At 45.2% G+C, this 23,634-nt stretch overlaps 1 protein-coding gene across 1 annotated transcript in view; it reads left to right on the top strand.

Moving 5' to 3' along the window:
• Positions 1 to 23,634, top strand: part of TRIO (trio Rho guanine nucleotide exchange factor) — a 433,907-nt gene that overhangs the window by 236,368 nt on the left and 173,905 nt on the right. Inside the window, exons 11-12 of the mRNA XM_065399163.1 lie at positions 6,544 to 6,735; positions 23,406 to 23,575. Coding sequence (XP_065255235.1) covers positions 6,544 to 6,735; positions 23,406 to 23,575 — 362 coding nt within the window. The remainder of the gene's footprint in view (positions 1 to 6,543; positions 6,736 to 23,405; positions 23,576 to 23,634) is intronic.

Raw genomic sequence — 23,634 nt, 5'->3', positions numbered from 1 at the left:
CCCTGGCACCCACGACACCCCTGGACCACGATCCCTTCCCTCCCCCCAAGCACCCGCGGCCCCCTGCCCAAGTTTTAGTTAGGGGTGTACAGTATAAGTCATGGACAGGTCACGGGCTGTGAATTTTTGTTTACTGCTCATGACCTGTCCAAGACTTTTACTAAAAATACCCATGACTAAAACGTAGCCTTAGTCATCAGCATGGAAGCATGTTCTCAGGAATGGTGGCTGAAGCATGAAGGGGCATACAAATGTTTAATATATATATGGCATGTAAATACCTTCCAATGCCAGCTACAAAAGTGCCATGTAAATGCCTGTTCTCACTTTCTGGTGACATTGTAAATAAGCAGGGTTTTTGCTCCAGGGTTTTTGCCGCCCCAAGCGGGGGAAAAAAAAAAAAAAAAAAAAAGCCGCGATCTGCGGCGGCAATTCGGCGGAAGGTCCTTCGCTCCAAGTGGGAGTGAGGGACCGTCCGCCGAATAGCTGGACGTGCCGCCCCTCTCCAGAGTGGCCGTCCCAAGCACCTGCTTGGCAAGCTGGTGCCTGGAGCCAGCCCTGTAAATAAGAAGAGGGCAGCATTATTTCCTGTAAATATAAACAAACTTGTTTGTCTTAGCGATCGGCTGAGCAAGAAGTAGGACTGAGTGGAGTTGTAGGCTCTGAAGTTTTACATTGTTTTGTTTTTGAGTGCAGTTATGTAACAAAAAAACCCTACATTTATAAGTTTCACTTTTACGACAAAGGGATTGTACTACAGTACTTGTATGAGGTGAATTGAAAAATACTATTTCTTCTGTTTATCATTTTTACAGTGCAAATATTTGTAATAAAAAATAATGCATGAAATCAAGTTGATTTCAATTACAACACAGAATACAATATATATGAAAATGTAGAAAAACATCCAAAATATTTAATAAATTTCAATTGGTATTCTATTGTTTAACAGTGCGATTAAAACTGCGATGAATTTTTTTAATTGCAATGAATTTTTTTGAGTTAATCACGTGAGTTAACTGCGATTAAGCGACAGCCCTACTGAAAAGACATGTTAATTAAATACAGATAGTTAAAGCTGATCTACACCATGAATGCTTCCCTGTCTAGTTAGGAAATGGGCATAAACTGCTTCTAGTGCCATGCTGTTACTCTTGTCCTCCCAGCCTGCTCGAATAGCCTTAACTGACTGCTAGATATAAAATCACCTTGCATACTTTAGATCAGTTTTGTTAAATCCGTAGAGACGCCTCCTCTTTGCACCCTTTTCATTCATCTGTCTGTCTTGGGGAGTTCTCCAGCACAACCCACCATGTTTAGGATCTTAGCTCCTGCACACTGGCATAACTATATAAGAAGAAGCATTTCCACGGGATGTCATTGCTAGTTGAAGGAAGGTTTACAAAAGTGAGTTGAGGATTGACCCTCTTTCCTGCATGCTGTCTAAGGATACAGCATTTGAGCTATTTTTGAAAATGACATCCAAATTACATTAACTTCTTAATTACATTAAATTCTTAATTCATCTAGACCATCTTCCAGTTTGCAGAAAGATAAATCTGAAATGCTCAGGCTACATTATCACGAGGATGCTCTCAGAATTCTTAAATAGTATTTCACAAGAATAAAATGTCAGATTAATTATAAAATGGGAAATGATCTCTTCAGTCACACAGATGGCTGTGGGTGGGGCCCTTGGTTCCCTAGATAGTTGCCAGTGTAGCCTTTCAGGTTACAATTGTGAGCATTGAACTTCTTTTCTTGCTCATCTGTGAGAGCTTTGACTGTAGCACTGGGCACATGTAAGTACTGACCAGGAAGTGTTCTGCTCTAACAGCTTTTGAGTAGGGGGTGCAGGCTTCCTCAGGTACAATGTCTTAGAGACTCAGAACCTCCCTTTAGGGTTGGAGAGTGGGAGATGACACCCATTGTCTGGTGTGTGCACAGTTTAATTCAAAAAGCACTAGGGACTAATGTTGCATAAATAATTAATGAATTTATTATACTGAACAAGTCAAAAAATTGAATAGTTGAACGCAGTATTGAGACCGACAAGGTTGTCGATCCCAAGGTGTACAAAAGTTTGTGCTGCTGGCAGATAATGCTTCGGAGTATTTTGGAATGGCTTTGAACCATGTTAATTTCAAAATGTTGATGTTGATTTTAAAAATTGAGTTAAAACCTGAGCTTAAAGGAACAAGATCAGATGAAACATTAGGTTTGTTAGAGGAAGTGAGAGGGAGGCTATAGGAATGAGTTTTTACAGAAACATGCAAACATTACCCGAGTTTTTTTATTCTAGTTTGTGTGAAGTTATTTAAAAAAAACAACAACAACAAAAACTTTTTACATCACAAGCACTTTCCAGCTGAGCCACTCAAAGCAATTTTGACTAATAAATAAAACCTTTTACTATTTCTACCGCCCTAGCCGAGGCATGTAAGACTCTCTCTGTTCTACATACAGAGCCACAAAGATGAACACATGATTTGTGTAGGAGTTGCCCGGTAACTCAGTGGCAAAGCAAACAAGGAGAACTCTGATTGCCTGGCTCCTTGTCATGTTTTAGGTCAGGTCTACAATAGAAACTTTGACTGGTATAGTAATATCTATTAGGGGCGTGATTTATTTTCTTTTCCTTTCCATACCAGCTAAAGCCCTAGTGTGGCCACAGTTATACTTGCAAAGCAAGAAGGCTTTTGCCAATACAAGCAACAGAGGGTCCTGTGGCACCTTTAAGACTAACAGAAGTATTGGGAGCATAAGCTTTTGTGGGTAAGAACCTCACTTCTTCAGATGCAAGTAATGGAAGTCTCCAGAGGCAGGTATAAATCAGTATGGAGATAACGAGGTTAGTTCAATCAGGGAGGGTGAGGTGCTCTGCTAGCAGTTGAGGTGTGAACACCAAGGGAGGAGAAACTGCTTCTGTAGTTGGATAGCCATTCACAGTCTTTGTTTAATCCTGATCTGATGGTGTCAAATTTGCAAATGAACTGGAGCTCAGCAGTTTCTCTTTGGAGTCTGGTCCTGAAGTTTTTTTGCTGTAAGATGGCTACCTTTACATCTGCTATTGTGTGGCCAGGGAGGTTGAAGTGTTCTCCTACAGGTTTTTGTATATTGCCATTCCTGATATCTGACTTGTGTCCATTTATCCTCTTGCGTAGTGACTGTCCAGTTTGGCCAATGTACATAGCAGAGGGGCATTGCTGGCATATGATGGCATATATAACATTGGTGGACATGCAGGTGAATGAGCCGGTGATGTTGTAGCTGATCTGGTTAGGTCCTGTGATGGTGTTGCTGGTGTAGATATGTGGGCAGAGTTGGCATCGAGGTTTGTTGCATGGGTTGGTTCCTGAGATAGAGTTGTTATGGTGCGGTGCGTGGTTGCTGGTGAGAATATGCTTAAGGTTGGCGGGTTGTCTGTGGGCGAGGACTGGCCTGCCTCCCAAGGTCTGTGAAAGTGAGGGATCATTGTCCAGGATGGGTTGTAGATCACTGATGATGCGTTGGTGACATCTTCATCATCTGGACCCATGGGAAGGAGACCCTGGAAGAATTCCACCATGATTTCAACAGCTTCCACCCCACCATCAACCTCAGCCTGGACCAATCTACACGGGAGGTCCACTTCCTAGACACCACCGTACAAATAAGCGATGGCCACGTTAACCCCACCCGATACCGAAAACCCACCGACCGCTACGCCTACCTTCATGCCTCCAGCTTCCACCCCAGACACACCACACGATCCATCGTCTACAGCCAAGCACTGAGGTACAATCGCATCTGCTCCAACCCCTCAGACAGAGACCAACACCTACAAGATCTTCACCAAGCATTCTCAAAACTACGATACCAACACAAGGAAATAAAGAAACAAATCAACAGAGCCAGACGTGTACCCAGAAGCCTCCTGCTACAAGACAGGCCCCAAAAAGAAACCAACAGAACTCCACTGGCCATCACCTACAGTCCTCAGCTTAAACCTCTCCAACGCATCATCAGTGATCTACAACCCATCCTGGACAATGATCCCTCACTTTCACAGACCTTGGGAGGCAGGCCAGTCCTCGCCCACAGACAACCCGCCAACCTTAAGCATATTCTCACCAGCAACCACGCACCGCACCATAACAACTCTATCTCAGGAACCAACCCATGCAACAAACCTCGATGCCAACTCTGCCCACATATCTACACCAGCAACACCATCACAGGACCTAACCAGATCAGCTACAACATCACCGGCTCATTCACCTGCATGTCCACCAATGTTGTATATGCCATCATATGCCAGCAATGCCCCTCTGCTATGTACATTGGCCAAACTGGACAGTCACTACGCAAGAGGATAAATGGACACAAGTCAGATATCAGGAATGGCAATATACAAAAACCTGTAGGAGAACACTTCAACCTCCCTGGCCACACAATAGCAGATGTAAAGGTAGCCATCTTACAGCAAAAAAGCTTCAGGACCAGACTCCAAAGAGAAACTGCTGAGCTCCAGTTCATTTGCAAATTTGACACCATCAGATCAGGATTAAACAAAGACTGTGAATGGCTATCCAACTACAGAAGCAGTTTCTCCTCCCTTGGTGTTCACACCTCAACTGCTAGCAGAGCACCTCACCCTCCCTGATTGAACTAACCTAGTTATCTCCATACTGATTTATACCTGCCTCTGGAGATTTCCATTACTTGCATCTGAAGAAGTGAGGTTCTTACCCACAAAAGCTTATGCTCCCAATACTTCTGTTAGTCTTAAAGGTGCCACAGGACCCTCTGTTGCTTTTTACAGATTCAGACTAACACGGCTACCCCTCTGATACTTTGCCAATACAGTTTTTATGTGGGGACCCAATATAAGCTATACTGGCAAAAGCACTCTTGTGCTGGTATAAGCTTCATCTTTATTAGGAAGGTTTGCCGGTAATGCTATGCCAGCAACCCTTTTCTTGTGTAGACTAGGCCTCCATCTTCTTCCTCTTTAGTGGCTAAAAGTTCCCCATTAGTGTTTGTAATGTAAACACTGAGGAACTGTGCTGGTGCGTGAAACCTGCATTTCATTGGAAGTGTAACACACTGAACAGAGAGCGCAGGATGAAAGGTAAATGTAAGCGAGATTTCTACATTTCAGTTTTAATAAGTAAGGAAACATACTTGTTTAAAAATGTCTCCTTTCAATTGACAGAGGCTCTCTTGGAGGGAGATTGTTTTCATGTCAGATATTTGGGTCTTTTGGTTCTTGGGGTTTTGATTTTTGTTGTTTGTTCAGTTTTGTGCACTGACTCCTCTACCTTTTGCAGCTGCTGAACTCTCACTCTTCCTTTCCAAAAGCTCAGTCAGTCAACACTCCACTCCTGGGAAACGATCCCTTATGTTGCTTCCAAAATTTGCCTGACTTGGCCCTGCCACACAAACACCAGACTGTTTCACAACTTGTGTCCAGAGTTACCCCCTGAACTCTCCCACTGCCCTTTCATGCTGCCCCCCTGCTTCCAGTTACCTGCCTCCCTATGCGCCATTTCAACACCTCACAACTGCCAAATTTATCAGCTTTTGCAAGGAAACCTGAGGATTTTTTTTCTTATCCATTGACTCTTCGCACCTCATTGCTGTCAGTTGTATGGTATTTTTTCTAAATGCCCTACTTAAAAACATGAATTAAAACCTTCTCTTTCTGGTCATTGCTCTTGGATAAGTGCTGGGAAAAGCTTTCTGACCTGAGAGTATTTGTTACTGGTCTGTCAAATGGTGTTTAACCATGTTAATTTACAACATATCAGGCTTTAAAACTGTTCTTCAGTCTGGCAGTGGATTTGTGTTACTAGTCCTGGAAGGAATGGACCAAGTCCTGCATCTTGGACTAGGGTATTTTCAATGCTAGTAGAAATTCTGCTTCACTCGTGATGTGTTTTCATTGCGTGGTTAGAACACCACAAAAAACAATGAAGAGAATAAACAACAAATGGTGAATATTCACCATGTTTTATTTGAATGAATTGGATATTGTTCCACTCTTCCTAACAGGAGAAAAGCACACATTTCAACTACAGAAGTGAAGTGATGTGAAAGGATGATGCTTGTTAAAATGGGACTTCAAAGACCTATAATTCTAAGAATTTCCGTCCACTGCCCCCAAAAGGAACAGTAGCTAGAGGTCCTTTTGTTTTTTATGAAACTGAAGCAAAGTGCAGCAGACGTTTATAGATCCTTCCTTTACTCTGGTAATTGTCTATATGCAAAAAATCATAAAAGCATTTTATTGCCTGGAGTATGTAAGGTGACGGTTTGTCTGCAGATGTTCCTTTTTTTGCAGTGTATTAAAGGACAATGTCAGAGGATTAGATGGTTACCTATCTACTGTAATGAGTATGAGAAGGTTATTGACATGAGATTCCAGCAACCTAATGCTTTACTGCTTCATTTTTTCCAGTTTGTTTCCTGCAATGGGCAATGTATTGTGTCTTTAGATACAGGCCAGCATTACCTTCTGTTCACTTATCCCTGTAAAACGATCATTTTATTTTTCTGCAGAACACATATACCAATGCAGATAAATTGCTAGAAGCAGCCGAGCAGCTGGCTCAGACGGGGGAGTGTGACCCAGAAGAGATTTATCAAGCTGCACATCAGTTGGAAGACAGAATACAGGATTTTGTTAGGCGTGTGGAGCAACGCAAGATCCTGCTGGACATGTCTGTGTCTTTTCACACTCACGTTAAAGAGGTAAGTTGACCACAAACCATGGAAGTACCTGGCAAACTTGAAAAGGATGCAAGCCGAGTAATATTTTCATTGGTATAACATACAGCTCTTGCTAATGAGATACAATGAACCCCAACTGTACAGTGAGCATTTAATTCAAAACTGAGCTCAGCCTGTCTTATTCTACTGACATCACAGTGTTAGCTGACTCTGTACATTGACAGTCCCTGACAACTGTTTATCCGTGAATGGGATGTGATTATTATTATTTGTATTATGGGAGCTCATACGTAGACATAGTAAGAGACAGTCGCTGCCCTGGAGAGAGCTTAAAATCTATATTTACAAGACAGTGGCTCAGGGGGTCGGGGAGAGCCAAGGCATAGAAGTCCAGTGACTTTCCCCAGAGCTGGGAATAGAACCAGGCCTCCTGTCCCCCATATTAGAGTAGATCAAAGGGAGTGAAGGCACCTCAGATTGCTAGGCATTTAACTAAATGGAGTGAGAGATGATAATTTTTAAATCATTTTGCATTGGGCTCCTGAAGTTACTCCTCAAGTAGATTATCAGTGTTTATATTTTTTCCTCCTCCTCTTCTCCCCCCCCCCATGCTAATGAAGCTTATTAATTATTCTGTTACATTATATCACATAGGGCTGATTGGTCCTTGGCTGTGAGATTTTGAGCAAATTTTAATTTAGGAAGAACAGTCATGCCTTGTGGAGAAGGAAAGGACATTATCCAAAATATACTGCATTCTGCAAACTGTTTTATAGGATAGATGTATTTCAGTATGTGAACATCTGTTTCATATATTTTATTAAACAGGAAAGGCAAATGGTCTGTGAAAATATTCATTATTAGATTGCTTTACAACTCTAGACATAAATGTGTTGTTCAGCCAGTGGTTTCTGTATTCAGGCTTGCTCATGCTCTCCTCACTTCTCCCCTTTACAGACCCACACTTGCTGCATTAATGCAACGTGAAGAGAGTCCGTAAAAATTAACTCTCACCTATTATACTTTGTGTTATTTTTTGGTGTCTCAGTGTAGATCTACTTTCTCTTTCCTCTGTGTTCCTCTGATATCATCTGGTGCTGCTATGTATCATTAATCCAGCAGAGATTCTTTTTTATGTCATCTTCCCAATTCCCATTTTCAATACCAGTCCTCCAAGGTTATATTTTTCCATCTCTTCTAGTTCTTTGTCACTGACTTGAATCTTTGTCTCTTCCTGCTGTCTTCCAATTGCCATAATTTTTGTGTTCTCTGTACTTATCTGTCTGAATTTTCTGCTCTGGTGATCTACCTTGTCAGTTACTCTCTAGGGCCACCCAGGACAATGCTGTGAGGTCAATATCATCTGCGAATCTAAGGTTATTCGCTGTTCTCCCACTTAACTTGGCTCCTCCCATTTCATCTCTCAGTGCTACAGCCATGACTACTTCTAGTACCAAATGGAACAAATCCGGTGATACCGCGCATCCTTTGTTGCACTCCTGTGGTCATCCTGAACCATTCCATCAGCTTCTTGTCTATTCTCTGCACACTCATCAACTTGCTGTAGATACTTTCTACCAGCTCAATCAATTTCTTGGGAATGCCAGACATATTCAAAACTTGCCATAGCCCTTTCTGCCAAATGCTATAAAAAGCCCATGTGAAATCTACACAGTTCTTGTACCAGGTTCAGTTGTGTTGTGTGTTTTTCTCTGATGTTGGTCTCAGTGCAACCTGTTCCTCTGCCAGGGCTGCATCCTCATACCCCTCGTTCTCCTTTGCAACATCTTGGGGAACGTGTTTCCCAGCACACTCAATAAGCGGATTGCTCTGTAGTTCTTGCACTCACTCTTATTTCCTTTTTTTTATAGATATGTACTTGTTATTGCTTTTCCCCATTCGCTAGGCACTTGCTCTTGCTTGTAAATCTGCAGCAGTGTTGTGACTTTGTTGTCACTTCATGGTGCCTTTTTCAGACTTTCTGTCGAGAGCTTTACTTTTTCTAAGAATTCGAAAAACTTCTATGAAATCTAAAATAAATAAGTGATGATAAGGCAAGAACTAAGACTGGAGAGAGATGACTGTGAGGGTTTGGACACATGTCAAGAATGGAGCCAGAAAGGATACCATACACAGTGATATATACCGAAGTGCAAGGCCATAGAAATAAAGGAAGACTGAGGGTGGGTTAGATAGAAATGGTGAAGAATGACATGGAACAAAAAGGTTTAAAGGTTAGTGAAGCTGGTACAAGCAAGAAAGTGGTGGAAAGGCTTCATTCGGCCCCATTGTCACTGTTGAGCTGACAGATGGGAATCGAAGACTAATCCAGCAGAGAAATGGCTGCTTGGGCCGGATGCCATAATATGATGTTACTCTTACGGTTGTTCTTTGTATTTCTTCTTCGAGTGCTTGTTCACGTCCATTCCACATTAGGTGTGCGCGCACCGCGTGCACGTCGGAAACTTTTTCCCTTAGTGGCTCCCGTCGGGTGGGCAGGGGAGCCCCCTAGAGCGGCGTCTCTATGCTGGTGCACATATACCCCTGCCGACCCGACCCCCCTTCAGTTCCTTCTTACTGTCCGTGGCGGCATTGGAACAACTCTTTCTCTCGCTTGCGAGTGATCCCTTAGCACAGTTGTAGTAATTATCAGTAGTTAGCAGATATCTGTAGTTAGCACTTCTTAATAGTAGATAGTTAAGCTTCCTTTGTTTTAGGTGTCTGGAAGTTGTTTCCAGCACCAGCCCTGGGCCTGCGGGGAATAAGGCTTGTGCCACGTGCCGCAGGCCTATGCTGATCAGTGATCCCCACGACGCCTCTCTCCGCTGTTTGGGGGAATCGCACCAGACTGAGCGCTGCAAGATCTGTAAGGCTTTCAAACCAAGAACCAAGAAAGAAAGAGACTTTTGCCTCAAGCAATTACTCATGGAGGCCTTGGACCATCCGGCTTCGGCGCCGGAGTCCTCGGTGCGGAGTGCCCCGGCATCAGTCCGTGATCCAGCGCCGGTTGAAGTGGCAGCCGAAAGGCGATAGAGGGCGCTCCCCACATAAGAAGGTGGTGCCTTCCAAGGGACCAAGCACTCAGGGACAGTGTGGCCCCAGGACATGCACCAGCACCGCAGGGTCCGTCAAGCCCTGGGCTAAGTGGGTTGAGTGCAGAAGAAGGGCTGGAGGACATCCCAGAACAGCCCTCCATACCAGACACCTTTGAGGCGGCGAAAGACCTCATAGAGCTGTCGGCGGCAAGCCCCCACCCTGGCAAGGAGAAGCCTCCGGCAACATCACCAAGGGTGCCGTCCAGAGGCAAGCCGACAATGGTGCACAGCTCGAGGTCACCACCCTGGCACTGGTCCCAGTTGAGCTCAGCCTCCGTGGACTCCCAGTTACCTTTGACTCAGCAGGACTCGATGGCACCGGAACCGAGCCAGCATACGGCACCGGCGCACTGCTCCCCGGCACCGTCACTAAGCCGGCACCAAGGGAACATAAGGCCGCAATCCCCGGTCCCGGGCAGAAGGCAGTGATCCCGGTCCCGAGAGCATCGGTACCGATCCCGGTCAGTGAGGAGCTGCTCTCCAGCCTCCCGACGGCACCGTACCCTGGCACCACCTTGGCTTCCGAGGTCGGCGTCCTCAGAATCCGAGGTCAACTCAGGCCGCTCCAGCTACGCCCGCACGGTGCCGGCTAGCAGGGAGCCCCAGACCACGTGGCATCCCCAATGGGGCCCGCCAGGACAATGGCCCTTTTGGACACCGTGGGCCTATCATCAGCAGCAAGGGACCTCCTCCAGAGCTTCGAGGTCTGGCTATTCGGTGCATTGGTCCTGGTCCCCACGCAGGCACCTCTCCGTGCCCAAGGAGGCCACGGTGTCCAGACCACCAGATGCTTCTCCAGAGCACCGGAGAGCGAAAGCGGCACCGAGCCCGGGGCCGTCCCGGGGACACTCAACCCGACAGGACCCGGATGTGCCCCTGCCTATGAGGAGGGGCAAGAAGGGCAGGTGGAGGAGACACAGCAGGCCCTCACCTCCTCATCGTCCCCAGATGAAGCTGTGGTGGGCACGGCGGTGTCAGGGCCTCCCCCGATTAACCACAGGGCACATCAGGAGCTGCTCCGCAGGGTCGCCCAGAACTTGGGCCTACAGGCGGAGGAAGTGGTGGAGCAGGAGGATCCTATGGTGGATATCCTAAGCCCTGAAGGCCCCTCCAGTATTGCGCTCCCTCTCATAAAGATAATTCAGTCTAACTACAAAATGGTCTGGCAAACCCCAGCCTCCAGCGCACCGACAGCAAGGGGGGTGAAGAGGAAGTACATCGCCCCTTCCAAGGGATACGACTTCCTATTTTGTCATCCAGCCCCCTGTTCACTGGTCGTCTCAGCCGTGAATGAACGGGAGCGTCATGGCCAGCAAGCCCTGGCCCCCAAGGCCAAGGAGGCTAAACGTTTGGACCTCTTCGGAAGGAAGGTCTACTCCTATGGGGGCCTCCAATTAAGGATTGCGAACCAGCAGGCGATCCTGAACAGGCACAATTTTAATTCCTGGGCAGCAGTTTCCAAATTTAAAGACTCCTTGCCCCAGGGCTCTCAGCCTGAGTGCACGGCCTCGTGGAAGAGGGAAAGGCAGTTGCCAAGACCTCTTTACAGGCCTCTCTGGACTCGGCAGACGCAGCAGCCAGAACAATTGCCTCAGGTGTGGTGATGAGGTGCTCAGCGTGGCTTCAGGCTTCAGGCCTTCCGCCAGAGGTCCAGAACACCATCCAGGACCTCCCCTTCGAAGGGTCTGGCCTCTTTTCCGACCAGATGGATGCCAGGCTGCATAGCCTTAGACTCCCAGGCAACCCTCAAGTCGTTAGGAATGCACACCCCGGCGACTCAGAGGAAGCCATTTAAGCCCAAACCCTTGCAGCAACGGCAGTACCAGCCTCGCCCTAGGCAGGAGCCTTATCGCAGGAGGGGCAGAGACAACAGACGCAGGCAGAATAACAAGCCTAATCAAGGCCAGGGCCAGGGCAAGCCCCAGCCTGGCAACAAGCAGGGGTTTTGAAGGTGCGCTCGAGGACAGCGTACCAACCCAGCTCCTGGATCCTTCCCCTTGTTTCTTGGACCGCTTGTCCCACTTCTACCAGGCGTGGTCCCGTATAATGTCGGACCGTCGGGTCTTGCTCACGGTACAAGTGGGTTACACGCTGCAGTTCTCCTCCTACCCACCCTCCTTCCCCGTCCCTCTTCAGGGACCCTTCTCACGAGCAACGCCTTATGCAGGAGGTACAGTCGCTCCTAGAGGCGGGGGCGGTGGAGGAAGTCCCTCGGGAACTAAGGGGGAAGGGGTTTTACTCCCGTTATTTTCTCATCCCAAAGGCAAAGGGGGGCCTTTGGCCCATTTTAGACCTTTGCGGGCTCAACAAGTTCTTAGTCAAGATCCGCTTCCACATAGTTTCCCTAGGCACTATTATCCCGTCCCTGGATCCGGGGGATTGGTACGCTGTCCTTGACATGAAAGATGCGTACTTTCACATCGCTGTTCACCCCACTCACTGGCGGTTCCTGCGGTTCGCCATAAACCAGCACCATTACCAGTTTACGGTGGTCCTGTTCGGCCTGGCGGCAGCCCCCCATATGTTCACAAAATGCATGTCAGTAGTGGCAGCCTTCCTGCGAAAGAGGAGAATACGGGTATACCCATACCTCGACGATTGGCTCCTCACGGGTCAGTCCGAAGAGGAGGTCTGCTCCTGTGTGACGGCCCTAGACGCATTCCGCAGGCTGGGTCTTCTCGTCAACATGCCCAAGTCTTCCCTGATACCAACGCAAAGGCTGGAGTTCATCGGGGCAGTGCTGGACTCGGTGCAGACGTGAGCGAGCCTCCTGGAATCCAGATTCCTGGCCACCCAGCGGGTCATAGACTCGATGCTAAGGTTCCCCACTACCACGGCCAGATGCTGTCTGCAGCTCCTAGAGCACACGGCGGCGTGCACTCACATAGTCAAATACGCTCGACTAAGGCTCAGGACTTTACAAGCGTGGCTTGCCCGGTCGTATCACCCGGGCAGAGATCCCCTAGACCTTGTTGTGACGGTTCCAGTCCAGGTGTTGGACACCCTGCGCTGGTGGCTCAATCGGCCAGTAGTCTGTGAGGGTATCCCCTTCGCCGCACCGCAGCCTGCTCTGATGCTGGTGACAGACGCGTCTGACCTCAGCTGGGGAGCTCACTTAGGGGACCTAAGGACACAGGGCTTGTGGTCCAAGGTCGAGATGTCACTCCACAACAATGTGAAGAAGCTCAGGGCGGTTCATCTAGCCTGCCAAACCTTTCACGCTACTCTGGAAGGTCACAGCGTGACAGTTCTGACAGACAACACCACCGCCATGTTTTCTTTAAACAAGCAGGGCGGAGCCCGCGCCTCTCCCCTCTGCCAAGGGGCCCTTCTCCTGTGGGACTTTTGTATAGCCCACTCCATCCATCTCGTAGCGTCATATCTCCCAGGACAACAAAACAAGCTAGCAGACAGCCTCAGCAGGTCGTACCGCATGCACGAATGGTTGATGAGATCAGACATCTTGCGATCAGTCTTCCAGAAGTGGGGGTTTCCCCAAATGGACCTCTTTGCCACCAAGGACAACAGCCAGTGTCCGCAGTTTTGCTTGTTCCAGAACCACAGTCCGGGCTCGGTTGCAGATGCATTCACGATCCCTTGGAGCGGGAGTCTGAAGTACACCTTTCCTCTGCTCCCGCTCATCCACAGAGTCCTCCTCAAAGTTCGCAGGGACAAGGCGATGATAATTTTGATCGCCCCAGCTTGGCCTCGTCAGCACTGGTTTACAACCCTGCTAGAGCTGTCAGTGGCCGCCCCGATTGCCCTGCCCCTACACCGGGATCTCATCACGCAGGACCGCAGGCGCCTACTCCACCCAGATCACTAGGGCGGCCTACCTAGCTAAGTGGAAAAGATTTTCCTTCTGGTTTGAGCCTAAGCAGATACAGCCACTCCAGGCCACTATTCCAGTCGTCTTCGAATACCTCCTGCACCTCAAGCATTAGGGTCTGTCTCCTTCCTCAATCAGAGTGCATCTAGCTACCATTTCAGCGTTCTACCTGGGGGAATCCGGATGCTCTGTGTTTTCTAACCCCATGGTGGTCCGGTTCCTCAAAGGGCTGGAGAGAGTGTTCCCCTACTCACGCCTGCTGGTCCCTCCCTGGAACCTTAATCTGGTCCTTTCCAAGCTCATGGGGCCCCCGTTCGAGCCCCTGGCCTCTTGCTCTCTCCTTCATCTCTCCTGGAAGGTGGCGTTCCTGGTGGCCATTACGTCGGCGAGGAGGGTGTCCGAATTGAGGGCCCTAACCTCGGAGCCTCCTTATACAGTTTTTTATAAGGACAAAGTACAACTCAGGCCACACCCGAAATTCGTCCCTAAAATAGTCTCACAATTTCATATGGGACAGGACATTTGTTTGCCAGTGCTCTTTCCTAAACCACACACGGACCTGAGTCACCGTAGCCTGCACACTCTGGATGTCCGAAGGGCCCTGGCATTCTATTTGGAACGAACTAAACCTTTCCGCAAGTCAACGCAGTTGTTTGTCGCCATAGCCGATAGAATGAAAGGGCTTCCAGTCTCGGCACAACGTATATCATCGTGGATTGTGGACTGCATCCGCGCTTGCTATGAGCTCGCCAAGGTTCCAGCCCCGACGATCACGGCTCACTTGACGAGGGCACAAGCGTCCTCAACAGCTTTCCTGGTGCACGTCCCGATCCAGGAGACCTGTAAAACAGCCACCTGGTCATCGGTGCACACATTCACAGCCCACTACTCAGTCAACCAGCAGGCCAGAGATGACGTGGCGGTTGGCAGGGCTGTTCTCCAATCAATTGCTCCATGACTCCTACCCTCCTCCTATGGTAAGCTTGTGAGTCACCTAATGTGGAATGGACATGAACAAGCACTTGAAGAAGAAAAAACGGTTACCTACCTTTCGTAACTGTTTTTCTTCGAGATGTGTTGTTCACGTCCATTACATTTCCCACCCTCCTTCCCCTCTGTCGGAGTCTCCGGCAAGAAGGAACTGAAGGGGGGTCGGTTTGACAGGGGTATTTATGCTCCAGCATAGAGGCGCCACTCTAGGGTGCTCCCCTGCTGACCCGACGGGAGCCGCTACGGGGAAAAGTTTCTGACGTCTGTGCACGCGGCGCGCGCACACCTAATGTGGAATGGACGTGAACAATACATCTCGAAGAACAACAGTTACGAAAGGTAGGTAACTGTTTTTTCTGCAGTATCTATTTGTTTGCACCAAAAAGAGAGGCTGAAGTGCTGTAAAGTATCTAGGTGGACTCAGTGAAGGCAACAGTGAACGATGTGGAATGTAGAGGAAGAAAGTGGGGAAGAGGGGATTTACAAAGGACAGACTTGCCTGTGATTCACAACTCAGGAATTCTGACAAATCAACCCAGATGTGTTGGAATGTTGCCTTTGTGCCTCTAGATGCTATTTGACTTCTTGCCACACAACTTCGGTCTTTTCAGGCATTTACATCTTTCCCCTCTGGATAAGTTTTGCTGTTGTACCTCTGCAGTGTAACAGTCATTTCTGTGGAAGCTTGTTTTTTAACCTATTCCCTAAAGGCTTGGTTATGTAGCTGTTAATTTTTTTAAAGTTAAATGTCATGTTATAGGGTATGTCTACACTACAGAGCCTATGTCAACATAGTTATGCCAGCATGGCCCCCTAGTGTGGGCACGGCCTACGCTGACAGGAATGTTTTGTCAGTATGGGAATACCACCTCTCCGAACAATGCTAGCTGTGTCAACAGGACTCCTCTTCCATCAACAACGCTGCGTCTATCCAGGGGGTTTGTTGGCATAGCTATGTCAGTCGGGGTGGGGGTTTTCATACTCCTGACTGGCATAGCTATGCTGAGGTAACTCACAAGTATAGACCAAGCCCTAATGTGGTCAACTTTTAAACCTACGCAAACAGGACAAGTGGAAATGAGTATTTAATATATCCAGACATGATTAGCTCTTCATTTGCAACATATATAATTTAAACTACTGGGCCAAGACTAAGGCAAACTTCTCCTATTTGAGTGTCCAGTATTTTCAGCATAAAATTAGGATGCATAAGAAAAGTATGAGAGAAATGATTCCTTTGTTGGCTTATGTTTTTGTTCTGTGTTCCTGCTCAGAGGAGCACTGCTTTCTCAATTCAGTGGCATGTTGCTTGTTCTCAAATCAGTGTGTGGAATGCAGAGATGACGCCACAAAACAGATGGAAGATAAAAATGTGCTAAGCCAAAATATCCTTCTTGCTACATTGGCATGAGCATTGTACATTTATTAGAAATCGGGATTATAATAATGCACAGTATTTTAAGTGTAATTTTCTGATGTGCATTTCAGTTGAATAAAAAGCTTATTTTATATGTACGCTTTCCACAGTCTCCATTTTCTTTGCCCTTTCCATATTTTGATTTGCATTCAATTGCTCCTCTGACTGGTTTGGGAGATTTAGAAAAATGTTGCCCCTGTGTTTTTAGGCCACCACTTTCTTACCCCAGAGGTGAGACCTGTTTATAAGTGGCTCAAGTTCTGGTGCTCAGGGTTTACAGTTAGCATTTGCTAACAATTACAGCACAGCAGCATGAGAGATATTACAGCTGTGTTTCTACTAGGTATGGGAACCACCATATCTTTGTCTTTGCAAAGTAAGCAAATAAGAGCTACCAAGTTTGAGGACTGAATTGGAAAGTAACAGACTGTATTTCAATGGGATGGTTTGTCCAGTGCACGTGCACAAAGTATTGCAAAATAAAATTCAGATATGGAAGAGAAATTACTAAACATATGTTCATAGTCTTATGTTAATACTAGTACAACCTGTTACTGGTCTGAATGATGTTTTGGGGAAATAGGTCTTGTGGCTGGACAGCATGAATAATAAAAAACTTGTTTACAAGAGCAGTGGTTTAGTTCGAGGTCTGTATGCAGAAATCAGTGGCAAGCTCCACTAATGATTTCCCAAGGTGTGGTTTAGCACTAGGGTGCGAGTAAAACAACCTTTGGGGTTGGGATACAAATATCTGTTCGAAAGATGAGTGCTATATGCGTAGGTGTCTATGCACTCGTCATTCTTCCACATGCTGCTATACAAATACATAATTAAATGGATCCCTCGTCATCCAAATTAGGAGGAAAATGGTGTAATGGCCATACCAGGTGTTTATAGCAGTGCCAAAGTGCAGCAAACAAATCATCTCAATAACTGGAGTAAAGTGTAGAAATACAGATCAGAGGTGAACACAGATTGGAGAGGATGGTGGGTTTAAAAACACTTATTTTTGGCATTTTACACGTAACACTTGTGAATATCCTGTCAAGTTAATTTTTAAAAAGATAAAGCCTTTGCGCTGTATGTGGTATGTGCTTTTTAGAACAGCTTAGTCAACTCCTTTCTCTCCCTCCCTTCACTTCAATACAAATTTATCACCTTTTCCATTGCAAACTGATGTGCGTTCAGGCCAAAATTCGGGAATGTGGGGAGGGAGGGAATACCGTGAGCTAAATGTAAAATACAATGCAGAAAACCCCTGCTGTCCCAAACTTTGAAATGTATGACTGTAATTTATGAGGGGGAGGGGGAAATTATGGTGGAAGAAGAAGTGAGAAGAACATTTAATGCTTGTCTGAACAGTGTGTTAGTCCACACTAGATGAGTGTAAATTCTAGTGTGCACTAGTGTGTTATGCACTAACTAGCTCTTGTGGACCCACTAAAAACTACCTAGTGCATGTTAATGTAGTCCTGTTGAAACTTAAGAGTTTTCAAAAAATTTACACAAAATATTGAAATAATGCAGTTGCTTAAATATGGTCAAATAGTATGTTCCTCTCTTTTTAATATTCATCTCTGCAATGGTAGCATCAGATTGTGCACTTTTTGATTTTAAAATCCCATTTCTAAAAGGGACTTAGATATTTAGTATCTTAAGTCTCACAGAAAGGCCATGGGACTTAAGCTCCTGAAATGCCTAACTTACTTTGGCGTAGGCTCCTAAGTCACTTATGTCCTTTTAAAAAATTACAAATTGAAAGGACACTTATCAGATACTAGCTCTGAAAGAAGAAACCTTTACAAATACAGAAGATCTATGGAAATGTTTCTATAACCCTTTAAAATTTCTGTGGAAATAGCTCTTTAAACAAACACTCTACGGTGTTTGTTACAAGGATATTGTAGCGCTGTGCTGATGGCCAAGACCATGCAAGGTAAACTGACAGTTTTTGAAATGGGTATTGTATTAGCGTTTTTGTCATTCAGTCCAGACCAGGGAGTCGTCAAGTTATTTTTTAAAAAAAGTTGTTTAATTTCTAAGGTAAAAATATGCAAATTGTAATGAAATTACAAGGAGATGGAAAGAAATTTCAAAGAGTTCTGAAAAATTGCTTGAATATCATGGCATAGGTTAATGACGAGTCGTTTTTCTCCCCTTTCACAAAATAACTTAAGAGCAGTTCTTCTGTGGTGTCTTACGTAATTGCAGCCTTTCAGTGGCTGTACAGTGTCAGCAATAACTGGGAGGTTAGGTCAATCATGGAAATATTTAGATTGCCAGGATATTGCAGTGAATAACCTCGTTTAAAAATACTAATAACCAGCCTCAAATACTAATCATATGCTCCGAAGATTTTAGGAAAGAAACTGCCCAGGAGACAGGCTTGTTTTAGCAGATGTTTCTGAGACCTTACTATATTTATGTATGGAGAAATTTTAAGTTGGTGTAACGTTCATCTGCCAAAGATCCAGGAGTTGCAGCTTTGTGTGTGAGCTCCGAGGCCGATAAGGCGTTCTAGCAGAGAAGTGCAGTTGAAGAGGATCGTATTGAGATTGTACTCTTATCTACTTGTACAGTAATTCCCTAATTCCTAGAGAAAGCTATTGAATTAAAATAAAATAAAAGTTCTCACTGTTGCTGAATGAAGTTTGAAGTAAGAGCACAGAACATACTTAATCCTCAGTTCTGTGCCCCTGGTGCCAGGTCTTTGAAGTCCTTCCTCTTCAGTTCAAAGAGAAAATGCATGTTTATTTTAGTAGGAAGTATTTGTATTAGTTCTTACTATTTGGCTTCATTTTGTGAATCCTGACCTGTTTTACAAGAAAATTATTTTGCTACCACTGTAAACAACTGTAGGTCTCTGCCAAGGAACATCTATGTTGATTGACTCAGCCTCCTAGGACCCTCATGTGAAAAACAGTTGGATTCTCTTCAGTATTTGTTTTGTTTCTTCTGCACGCTCTCCTTCCATCCTAACTTGACTTCCTGCCTCTTGATAGAAGCTTGTCTCAAGTAATGACACTATACCCAATGCTAATGCTATTTTGCGAATCAGTATACAAGGCAATCAGCCACTCCTGTTCATCATCAACTAGGTTCACCACTACAGTTAGGGCTTGTCTACACTTACCGGGGGTTCGACGCGCGGCGATCGATGCATCGGCGGTCGATCAACCGCCAATCACTCTCCTGTCAACTCCTGTACTCCACCTGAACGAGAAGCGCAAGGTGAGTGGACGGGACAGCGTCTCCAGTTGACATCGCGTAGTGTGGGCCCCGCAGTAAGTAGATCTAAGTACGTTGACTTCAGCTATGTTATTCACGTAGCTGAAGCTGCGTAACTTAGATCGATCTCCCCCTGTAGTGGAAACAAGGCCTGAGTTAAATATTTGCTTCCCACTCTGATGGTAATGTTATGGCATGTTGATCTGTAGCAGTCATATTTTAACTACTGAGTACGTATGCTACATGGATTCAAGAATATCTTTAGGAATCATCATTTTAATATTCTCTTCAGAGGTCGGCTCAGGAGAGAGTATAAAAGATTTATCTGGTAAAATTTGTTTGCTGCAGATGTATCATAAGTGTTCAGTGAGCACACAAGTGTTTAATTTGCTGTGGTTTCAACAGCAGATTTCGTCACAACTAGACAAATAGAAGTGGGTTTTAGCCCACGAAAGCTTATGCCCAAATAAATTTGTTCATCTCTAAGGTGCCACAAGGACTCCTCGTTGTTTTTGCTGATACAGATTTAACACGGCTACCACTCTGAAAACTGCATATTAAGTACGGTCATTATTGTCTATGTAAATTTGTCAAACATAATTTTTTTGTCTGAACTGTGAGTGCTCAAGGCTGGATTAACCACTATGCTAATAGATCAGTAAGTGCCTGTCACCCTGAGGGCATGAGGCCTTGTTTGCAACCTTACTGGCTCTGTATCTAGAAACGAGCTCTGCTTTTGGCAACCAGGCATCAAACCAGTAGACACAATACCCTGCTGGGCCAGTCTTCATATTGCTTCTATGCTTGGGATCGGGCTGCTGCTTGGCTGACTCTGCAGAATGAAATCTCAGCTTATTCTGTGTTTGCTCTATGTCTGGTGCATAGCATAGCAGTGAAGGGAAATGCTCATGCAGGCAGGCAGTGCAGAGCCAGCTCAGCATTAGTAAGCCTCAACTCACCCTGCCAGGACCTCTTTAGCCCAGTAACTGAGTCCTCTGAAACATGGTTCTCTGTGGGTTAGGAACAGAGAATTGGATGCTTCAGAGGCACAGGCTAGGGGGCTAGCTCTTGGATGGTTTAGGACACAAATTTGGAGGGGTCATCAGCTGACCAGTGGACTGGGTAAAAGACGCCCATAGGGGAGCAAGGAGCCAAACATTTTATAGGGCCATGGGTTACAGAGAGCTTTAACACTTCATGCATGGCCAACACTTCTGAAAATCAGGCTCCTTAGTTACCTAGTGTGGAAAAAATTGTCTCAAGGATTAAGAATATTGGAATCAGCTATCACAAGCAGGTGTATTCCAGGAAAAAAATTATTTTACATGTAGGACTATTAAATTAGGCCAGGGATCGGCAACCTTTGGCACGCGGCCCATCAGGGAAAGCCCTGGACAGGACGGTTTGTTTACCTGCAGCGTCCGCAGGTTCGGCTGATTGCAGCTCCCACTGGCAGCGGTTCGCCATCCCAGGCCAAAGGGGGCTGCAGGACGCAGCAGCCAGCATATCCCTTGGCCCGCACCGCTTCCCGCAGCCCATCCAAGAGCTAGCCCCCTAGCCTGTGCCTCTGAAGCCAACCGCAGCTCCCACTGGCCAAGGTTCGCCGCTCACGGCCAGTGGGAGCTGCGATTGGCTGAACCCGCGTGCCAAAGGTTGCTGATCCCTGGGTTAGGCTGTTTATTTTGGGAATAGAACCTGGGCAAAGTTTTCAAAAGTGCCTAAGTCTTATTCTCGGAAGTGACAGGATCCTAAGTCCCTTTTCACTTTGAATGAGACTTGGACTCCTAAGTGAAAATGGAAAGAATTATCCCATGTAAATACTGTATTGTGTTCTGTTGGACTTGATTAAGTTTGCTTATGGTCTGGAAGACTTTGTAAGCACTGTTGGTTGAATTGCTTGGGTTCAAGGTGTCCACTACACATTCGGTCCATTTGGTTTAGTTTACCAAAGTTTGAACTTTGTTCCTTAAATGAATAATAGGTATTGTCTATAAATGACTATAGTCATAAGGAGCAGATAATGAGCCAATTTGTGCTGTTTTGTAGTCTTATTCCTATTGTAAATGATAGGGTTGCACATGTGTTGGAGGGATATGAGTTTGACCCAGTCTCAGTAACTGTGCAGCTATGTGAAAACTGGGTTGTTGGCGTTACTTCAAAATATACCTAAGGTAATACATAGATAATGAAATTAAAACAATATTGTTGGAGTATTGTAGTTTTTTAATTATAGTTGTTGTAAAGCTGTGTGGTTTTTTTTTTTAAATCCAAAATTGTAATTTTTCATTATTTTTCATACAAGTATTTTGTCAAATTAATTTTTCATTGGATATTAGTGAATCTTTTTTGTCTGAGAGCAATATTATAGGCAAGGGTCTTAGAATATATGCTTAAATAGAAAAATCAAAACCTTAATTTTGCATAAGATATTGCAGCATTACTAGCATGTGAGAGGTCTTGAAATTAAGCAAAATTTGCTGCTTAATGTCATCAGTTTCCAACAGCATTATAGTTTAGAGTCATATTCAGGGTTTTAGAGAAAATCACAGGTAATGTTCGTACAGTATATCAAAGCAACTGTTCAAAGATAATTGGAGTAAGATCTTAATTCTTTTCTTGAGGGAACTCAAATAGGAATTATTTTTTCCTGTTGGAAATAGTAAATAAAATCAAATTATTAAAAAAAAACCCCCACCAGATTTCATGAACATATGAAGTTCAGACACAAGAATTTGAGAGGTCATGATAAATTACAGAGAGAATGATCTGGGTAAACAAGATTCTGTACTTGCAAATTGTTTTATGCATCACACTAAGTGTCTCGTGTACTAACAAGAAAAAGTACTCACAGGAGTATTCACACCAGAAGTGAGTTCTCAGCCTCCTTGAACAGTATTTTGGTCATTTGTACAATAGATGTCCGGTAGCTGCAAATGTTAGTGGATAATTTGTGAAGAGAGACTCCTGTTTAAGAGCTTAGCTCATCCAATCAGGGAACAGAATACCACATCATCTAAGGCTATGGCTACACTGCAACTTAAGTTGACATAAATTATGTCGTTCAGGGCTGTGAATTAGCCCCCACTCCTTCCTGAGCGACATAACTTATGCAGACTTCAGCACTGGTGCGGACAGCACTATGTCAGGCCGACATAGCTACTGCCACTCATGGGGGCTGGAGTAATTAAGCTGACGGGAGAGCTCTCTTCCATAGGCTTAGAGCAGGTACACTAGAAAGCTTACAGCGGCGCAGCTGCATCAGTGCAGCTGTGCCACTGTGAGCCCTCTAGTATAGCCATAGCCTAAGTAACCAATAATACTACGCAATAGTAAATACTCAGTGATTTGTTATTTACAGGTTAAAGTGTGTTGTGAAAATTAATTGCAAAAGACTTGTAAACATGCTTGCTGAAAAAGTACAGAGATGGAAAGGTGGAAGTTTATAGGATAAATTAGTTGTAATGAATAATTCAGCCACTTGGCATTGCAAGTTATATACTCTGTCTGGATTTAGCATGGTTCTATATTTGAGTAAGTGACAGCATAATTGCCATAGCGAAATAGGTGACATATTGAGAGCTGATGAATATTTTCCATAGGGACACTACCTGAGATTGTGTTCTGCACTGAGGCTAGGAAAAGTAGAAAATTCAGTTTATTTTTGATGTACCCCTTTGACTCCTATTGTTGATTTTCATGACCACTGCTCAGTGCCATGTACCTTTTATGTATGTGTCACTCAGCAGTGTAAATTTAGCTATTGAGATACATCTCCCTTCCTTCCTTCCTTCTCTCAGGGAGTGTTACCATAGCATTTTCCTCCCAGTGACTACCTCACAGAGCTGCAGATGGGACTGACTCTGAATTCTGTGCTGGTCGCTCCGATACGATGTAGTAGGAGAATGGGAAAGAGGGTAACAAAGCAGCATGGATAAAACTCCACTTGTTTTTCCAGCAAGAGAACACCTTCTGTCTGACATGGGTTCATCAATTTTTTTTTTAACATTGAGAACTGAATTTTGTATAAACAGAAGCAAATCTTGTGGGCTTTCTCATTTGTTTGCTTCTCCCAAGGAGATTCATACGAGATAGTGTCTGCCTGACACCAGCGTTCACTTCTTTTCTCTTGTAGCTATGGACATGGCTCGAGGAGTTACAAAAAGAGCTGCTTGATGATGTCTACGCAGAGTCTGTGGAGGCTGTACAAGACTTGATCAAACGCTTTGGCCAGCAGCAACAGACCACTTTACAGGTTACAGTCAATGTCATCAAGGAAGGGGAGGATCTTATACAGCAACTAAGGTAATGCTTTTTTTTTTTCTTTTTTTTTTTAGCGAAGTTGGTGTTAAATCTCTTCAACA

The sequence above is a fragment of the Emys orbicularis genome, chromosome 2, assembly GCF_028017835.1.
Source record: "Emys orbicularis isolate rEmyOrb1 chromosome 2, rEmyOrb1.hap1, whole genome shotgun sequence".
Taxonomy (NCBI): Eukaryota; Metazoa; Chordata; order Testudines; family Emydidae; genus Emys; species Emys orbicularis.
This window is presented reverse-complemented; position numbering and strand designations above follow the sequence as displayed.